The 8,348-nt window shown below is 36.3% G+C and overlaps 1 protein-coding gene across 1 annotated transcript; it reads right to left on the minus strand.

The window, feature by feature from the left end:
* Window positions 1-1,532: 1,532 nt before the first annotated feature.
* LOC104216507 (polyadenylate-binding protein RBP47C-like) lies at window positions 1,533-7,598 on the minus strand. The gene is made up of 6 exons (XM_009766563.2): window positions 6,989-7,598; window positions 3,939-4,419; window positions 2,796-2,860; window positions 2,587-2,717; window positions 2,394-2,490; window positions 1,533-1,912 (listed from the first exon to the last, which is right to left on the minus strand). The coding sequence occupies exons 1-6, from the start codon at window positions 7,319-7,321 to the stop codon at window positions 1,748-1,750; spliced, it is 1,272 nt and encodes a 423-aa protein (XP_009764865.1). The 5' UTR covers window positions 7,322-7,598; the 3' UTR covers window positions 1,533-1,747.
* Window positions 7,599-8,348: the final 750 nt, after the last annotated feature.

Consider the following 8,348-nt stretch of genomic DNA (forward strand, 5'->3'; position numbering starts at 1 on the left):
AGCAAAGGTATTACTGCAAGCTCTAGTGCCGCCTTTCTGTTCCTTTTTTTTCTTTTTTTGTAATTGTTCATTCAAATTTAGTGTCTTTCAAAAAGAAAAATGTTAAGAATTTTAATTCCTTATATTCTACCTCCATTGCATTTGCAAAATTTAAAAAAAAAATTATGCTAGAGATCAAATAGTATGCCTATCAATTGAAAAAATTTCATCCACATAATCGTATTTTTATACGATATAGAAAAATATTCTAAATTAATAAGAATAATGGTTTACCAAAATTGGAGTTGAAGGGTTGTGTTATTTTAATTAATGTGTTTTCCATATATATTGTCTTAATTGTTTTACTATCAGTATTGCTTTATATATGTATGTCTATGTGTGTGTGTGTGTGTTTGAGTAGTATATTTGAATTTATTTTTAGGCGTGATTTATTTATATTTTAACTTTTTTGCAAGGTGAACCTGAAAGAACTCTTTATATTTGCTTAATGTCATAATTGAAACACTAAGCATTATTCCTTGTATCTTCTTTTTTGGTTTGTTTTTTAATCTATTCGCTTAATATTTTTATAGCATGCATAACGATCATTCTTTGGATTATAACTAAGCTGTGTACCAAATGACCCCTGTGGAAAATTAGGAATTCATCATACAAACCATGTTGTTTTAAGCTTGAGCCACCCTAAGTGATCAATATTGGTATGAGGTATAAGAAGGTATAGTGCTGGTATAAAAATTTAATACCATCTTAATACTTGTTTGGTTAGCAAACCAGGTATAAGTTATCTCAGAATTAAAATTAACACCGGGATAACTTATACCTTATAGAGAGTGGGGTAATTAGCACCGGTATAACTTACACATTCTCCTTACAAATTATGCAATTGTCATATTTAATACAACATACCAAACAATGGATAAAAAATAATCCCAACATAACTTATACCAGTATAACTTATCCCGACATAAGCCGTATTCAAACCAAACGACCCCTTATGGTACTCATTTAATTAAGTTGCATGCCCATCATTATTGTGACAGAAACTACCATTGCTTCCATGCATTTCATATCATATACTTCTTTTCTCCCTATTAGTCATACTTTCCTTTTTAATCTATCCTAGTAAGAACGTCATACTTTCTTATATGGAAATATTTTTAATTTTAAACTTTCTATTTTACCCCTAAAGAGATAATATTATAGTCACAAAAATGTCTATGACTTATTTTAGATCACAAGTTTCAAAAGTCTTCGTTTTTTTCTTAAACTGCACGCCTAGTCAAACTTCTCCCCATAAATTGGGATAGAGGGAGTAATATCTGTCTATTCTTCACTACTCCTCAAAGAATACCACTCAAGTGATCTTTCGCCTTTATTGAGGATCACTGGCTGAATGGTTCTCAAATGGACAATATAGCCATTGCACTCAGATAATCAGATTCAGATAACATAGAAACATAAGTATGTGCTTTTGGCATGCAGCATACCTCTTATTTAGTTATTGTAAATAGTTAGGCATTTTTCAAGGAAGCTGAACATACCAAGGCAAGATCATTTATTTCATCAAAGGAAGTTTCATGTGAAGCCCAAACAAATAAATGTTTAATCAAATCCCTAGGTGACTAAGGTTTCAAGTCAAAATTTAGTTCCACTCACTTGGAGGGGTTAATTATGTTGTACATGCCCGATCTTGAAACAAACAGATTGAGCATATGCACCACTAAGCATAAGGCTCTGGAGCAGACTTTCAGCTTACTTGTTGCTGGTGAGTCCCGTAAATTGGATAAGCCCCGTATGCAGCTGCAGCATACATGGAAGGGTCATGCGGTGGTGGAAAAGCATATCCATAAGCATTATAAAAATGTCCCCCATAGTATGGTCCAGTCCACTGCTTCATAAAATCAGCTCTTGACTGAAAAATCCCACAGCACTGGAGTCAGTAACATAAGCAGAAATACAGGACATGTTAGGAGCACCTTGCTTGAAACTGCTTAATTGGTGCCAGATGTAATTCCATTCCTCAGAGACATCACATTCAAATTTGCTTTCCATCATCCTTAGAAGAAGAGGAGGGAGAAGAAAAATCTAGAACAAGCTTGTTGCCCAATACCAGCAATAGGTAACTTGAAAACATGTGTTTTGTCAATATTACTTGGTGAAACTCAAGCAGATATAATAAGTTAATAACTATCCACATGTCTAGCAAGCATATGCTGTAAGTCGAGTAAACTTGTAAACTAGCATAACTATTGAACACAAGAAATGCTAACTATTGAACTTTCGATTTGTCATAAACTAATGCTGACCTGTCTTTTGATTCTTTTTCTCCAAAGACATCAGAGAAGTAATAGCAGAAGAGAAATAAGGGATGGGATAAAGGTAGAGATCTTTGCCTGTTTATTAGCTGGATTTCGTCCCCACGAAAGGCGCACTGTTTGCTTGCCAATAGCAGTTCCATTCAGCTTCTGTAATGCTTTTTCTGCATCGTTTCTGTCGCAACAAATTAGATCCATTTGTTACTGAACTACTTACAGCCTAAGAGCAAGTTAATAATTTGGCAAATGACAACCGCAACCGACAACCTACCTTTTTGCAAACTGCACAAAACCACATCCTTTCCCAACTGGTATCTTTACAGAAGCTATTTCCCCATACTGAGCGAAAAGCTGTCTGAGATCCTCATCACTGACATGGGGGTCAAGACCTCCAACAAAAATCTACAATGATCATTGATTAGTCAAAGGAACTATAAAGCTAGAAAAGCAAAGGGAGGAACGAAAGACTAGTTAACAAACTGTTGTATTTGTAGAATCTACATCAGGTTGTGATCCTTGTGGCGATGCGCTATTGGAGTATCCACCTACCAAATCCATTTTGGAAGTATTAAATACAACAAAATTTGTCGACTTAACTACCACAATATTTGGTGTAAGTTCTTTCAAAAATGAACCATGATCTGAAATTAACAAGGAAACATATATTTACTGCAGTTCAAGGAAACTCATAAGTGCAATGCAGCTGAAATCAAAACAGATGATTAGAAAAGGGAAGGAAATAGAATTCAGTTACTTGCTAGGTCCATACAATTTTTAACTACTATTATGAATCTCATTGTACTTTCACTTTTAAGTACCACATATTATCCTGAACATATTCCCTATACTAGTGCGGTCCAACATAAGAGAATCAATGTATTCTAACAACTCAAATGACAGTACTAAACACAAAACAAGGATCTAATATCCCACTAGAATAGACACTAATATAATTTCCATATTTTCTTTCTCTTTGGAGCGAGAAAGAGGTTAATGTCTTCCCTCCCCTCTTTTTTGGAATCGACTTCTCATAGCTCAAATGACAAGATTCACACTTCAATGAAAACTGTGGATGCAAACAAGCACATATACATATAACTTTAAAGTCACTTCGAAAAAGAGATGGTATGACTTTCAACTCCACGTTAGGAATTTAAATAACAATACAGAAATAGAGAACAAGGGAGGAACTGACTGAAGGCCAAGCAAAAAAATAAGACACCTTGCCAAGCAAACATTTGTAGATATACACAAGAAAACTCTAGGAACCGAAAATGAATTCAGTGACCTCTTAAAAGGGAGCAGTGGATACCGTGATAGCGCACAAACTGCTTAAAATAAGCATGGTAACCAAAAAGGTCAATACTACACTTCAAGGGCGATAATGATGCAGATGAATATAGCTTCTAGTGCGGAAACAATAGCAGCACCAGACTTGGTTAGCCAGTTCACCATTAAATACGAGTCCCAAAATAAAAACTATAAGAAGAAAGTAGGATCACATCTCCTTTTCCCCTTCCACCCAGTAGAGAATTCAGCATTGACTTGTTCAGATCAAACAGAGACAAAAAGGTATTCAAAACCAAAGCCACGTAGGAGACCTAGAAGAAGGTCAGTTCTTACCTAGTGAAGAATAGTGTTGTAGGTATCCAGATGATTTCCGTGGTGTGGCTGCACCAATTCGCATGGGCCTACTTGAACAATACACGCCATTCATTTCAGTCATTGCTTGCGACCTCTCATTATCGTCTGCAAACCTTACAAAACCATACCCTCTTGAACGACCAGTATTGACATCTACGACAACTTTAGCAGCTTTAACAGAAGGATATTTTTTAGCGAAGGTTTCATGTAGCAAGGTATCTGTAACATCTGCAGCTAAATCTCCTACAAAGATGGAAAGGCCAGAACCATTGTTTGATCTCTTGTCACCCGTGCTAAATGAAGCCCAATTCAAACGAAAAGGTTGATCTGCATTAGGCATTGTCATGCTAGAATATGTTTGCAGAACTTTCTCTGCAGCAGCATGTGAGTTGAATTCAACAAAACCATATCCCTCCAAGAAACCAGTGTGTTTATTGCGAATTATCTTGATGGAGGCAACCTGCATGAACAGGATATCTATTAGCAACAAATTGTGTGGCAAAAGAAGGTATTCCTTGTAAAAGTTTACTCCCTTTTTTCTGAGGAAAGTATGTTTTGGAAAAGCCATATATCACTTTCTTCAAGCCACCACTTTTTTCTTTATGACCGAGAAATCCGTCTAGGTCAAACCCTTAGGACCAAACGCAGCCTTCGAAACTCGGGAATAGCCCTGCCCCTCTACTCTCTACACTTAAATACCACGTTTAGTTCGCATGACGCAGGGCTTGAACATGTGACCCTTGCCATAAGCACCTCAACCGTTGCCACTTGAACTAAGCCCTGGGGGCTCTTCAAGACACTACTAAGTATAAGAAAATGGTTTACATGTGTCTAAGAGTCACTGCTTGCTTCATCGTAGGTTAAGCATATCACGCAATTGCTTGTGAGGAGGTGTCTACATAGTGTTAACTATTTATTCATTATTTTCCGACTTGGTTTGCATGATTAGTCCTGCTTATTGACATAAACATAGAAAGTGTTCTTGGTGAGAGTATGGAAAGTTGTGAAGCAGAAAATGCCACAGAAAGATTCTCTCTGAAGTCTCTCAGTAGTTACACAATATCTCCACTTTGGGTATTTTTCATACAATTTTTTCTACACATCATAAAAAGCATAAATGAAAAATGGAAGTTCTAAAACAATTTTTTTTTGCCTGTAAGCTTCCTCATTAAACCTGGTTTTCAGAGAAAGGTTTGCAACGGGAATGGGAAAATCTTTTGCATGAAATAAAACATATTGGATGTAAAAACCAGTATTAAACAACTTGTTCAGTGAAAAGCAAGCAGATGTTTTCAATACCATCATAACCTTCTCTTTAATTTTAGCAAGATTAAAAATAATTGAGAATTGAGATAAAGTCTGCAGACCATATTCAAATGTGATAAGAATGGACCTTGGGCCTAACTCAACCCCAAAAGCTAGCTTGTGAGGTGAGGATTGCCCAAGACCATATAAGGAGACCAAGATACCCATAACCCACTGATGTGGGACACAACTCAACACCCCCCCCCCTACGCCCAGACCTGCAACTGGAGCGTGGAGCCGTGGACAATATAAATGGGGGCCCAACATCGGTAATAATAAATTGGGATGGGTCTGGCTCTGATACCATGATAAGAATGGACCTTGGGCCTAACTCAACCCCAAAAGCTAGCTTGTGAGGTGAGGATTGCCCAAAACCATATAAGGAGACCAAGATACCCATAACCCACCGATGTGGGACACAACTCAACACCCCCTCCTCACGCCCAGGCCTGCAACTGGAGCGTGGACAATATAAATGGAGGCCCAACATAGGTAATAATAAATTGGGATGGGCCTGGCTCTGATACCATGATAAGAATGGACCTTGGGCCTAACTCAACCCCAAAAGCTAGCTTGTGAGGTGAGGATTGCCCAAGACCATATAAAGAGACCAAGATACCCATAACCCACCGATGTGGGACACAACTCAACAAAATGATGTATCATGTGATATTTTACTTGAAAGATTCCACAATTACCACTTTACACTTAGACTAACTGCAGAATATTGTGTGTGCGCTCTTGTCCAGCTATGTCCAAGAACAATTATGCTCAATCAGAAAGGTTATAACAAATAGCAAAATGCAAAGGCAATGCCACAGCGCTCAGAATTCTTCACTGAGGACGAGATAGACTTGTTGACTAACAAAGAACTGAAAAGCGCTTATCATGATTCAAGGTCTGGAACCTCAGAAGGATGACAGCCAAGTGTGCATGAGTTATTTGTGCATCAAAACTGTAAATTTGAATGTAAGTTGTTCTTTTCCTGATCCTTAAATCTTGAACTGTTGCAGCCACATATCGTGAACAATAAACCAAGGATTAAAGATGCAGGTACCATATCCTAACTGTCAAAACTTCAATGTGCAGACTGACACATGAAGGAAATAAATGGGAGAAATGCAACCTTGAAAATTTTGAAAACTAGATCCTATCTCCAAATCAAGAGGTTGAGGTCTAAACTCCAGCTAAGAATACGTGGCAACCTCTATAGAAGGCAATAGCTGTTAATTAAGGGAACTTTCTTTTAACAACCCCTTATTTGGTAGGTCGCAAAATCATGAAACAAAACTCATTCTATCTGATGACTATAAAGGGGAAAGGGGTTTCAAGGCCATTGAATTGTAGGACCTCTTTTTTTAAACATCTAAGGAGAATCTGGGGTCTGCAAGCATGAGTGCTCAGGTAAATCTAGAGTCTTAATACCGTCTTACACTACAAGCATCTCTTTGCCATACCGTCCTGATCAAGCTAAAGGAAACTACTTTTGCACAAAAGCATTTCCATATATACAGTCCTGAAATAGAATGACAGAGCACGTGTTTCCTTTTAGTAAGTACTTGACATCTCTAATCAATCATAAAAATGAATTAAGCAAGAGACGTATATAGATAACATTAATCACGTGTCTATAAACAAAAGTAACTATCAAATCTATGCGTTACATTTCAAAACCACGTATAGGTACGATATTGACATAACTATAACAGTGAGAAATAATGAACCTCATTGGTGGAAGCAAAGCAGGTGCGCAAGTAATCCTCGTCCATCCAATTATGAAGGTCGCCGACCCAAATCGTACGATTCTCATTGTTGGATCCTCCACCTCTATTCTGCTGCTGTTGCTGCGGTGGATGGTGGTGGTGGTGTGGGTGATAGGGTATGTAGTGAGGTGGGTGCTGCATTACCATAGCCGCCGCCGGATACTGCATCGCCACCCATGGCTGCTGAGTCACCACTGGCACTACATTCGCCTCCGCCTCACTCACCGCCGCCTGTTGCGGCGGGGGTGAAGGCTGTTTATTCTCCGGCGTTTCAGGACCGTTGTTTGTTTCCATTATTTTAGACCTGTATTAAATATTCTCTACAGCCACTCAAAATCTGTAGAAAATAAATCGTATAGCTATATATGTTTTGTGTTTAATCTAGATAGAGATATATATGTGTAAGTATATATATGTGAATGTGAATCTGAAGCTTTATGGGAGATTGAAGAGAGAATAGAGATGGTGGCTGAAGAAGGGAGGATGTATATGTATATGAAGATGAGGATTGAGGATTCAGGGAACAATTGCACTGACGCGTATGATTTGTCTGCGCCGTTGGATTAACAGGTGGTTTGTGGTTATCCCTAGTTCTATTTAGGGTCGTTGCTACACCTACACCGACATTATAATATGAAATTGAATAGTGATTAAATTATTTAATGAATATGTTCTTATTATTAATGTATATTAGTATTAGAACTCGCGCGGTATTAAAAAATACTAATTATTTCAAATTGTGATATTTGTTATTTTGAGCATATTAAATTTTATATATATATATATATATATCTTACTCTTGGTACCTTTTTTATTACTTTATTTTTTAATTTTCTAAGTTAATCAGTAATATTTTTGTATATTATGTACTTACTTCATTTTTTTATTAATTCAAAGTATAAATGTCCTCATGTTATCTCTATCTCCCTATTTATACAGTTTTCAAAACTATTGTGATATTTTTAATTGGTTTTTTGCATCTAAAATTTTTACCCTTAATATCATATTTAGTAACTAATTTGTGATATTGGGTTTGTCCAAAGTAAAATCAAATTTTTTATTTTATTATAACATCTACTGATAATTTTTAATAATTTTTATTTTTGTATTATGTGTCATAACCAATTATCCATAGTTTGAGCATTCTCATCATAGTTTTAAGAATTTTCTAATCCCAAATTCAAATAGTCATTCCTTTTCATTTCTAGTAGTAAATTTTTAATAATTTAAAATAATTTTGCTATTTTCCTTATCTAATATATAGTCTTATTACATTTTATGTGACTTGTCATAAACTTGTAACTTTATTTAATATCATTAT

This window comes from Nicotiana sylvestris, chromosome 11 (assembly GCF_000393655.2).
Source record: "Nicotiana sylvestris chromosome 11, ASM39365v2, whole genome shotgun sequence".
In the NCBI taxonomy this organism is placed as follows: domain Eukaryota; kingdom Viridiplantae; phylum Streptophyta; class Magnoliopsida; order Solanales; family Solanaceae; genus Nicotiana; species Nicotiana sylvestris.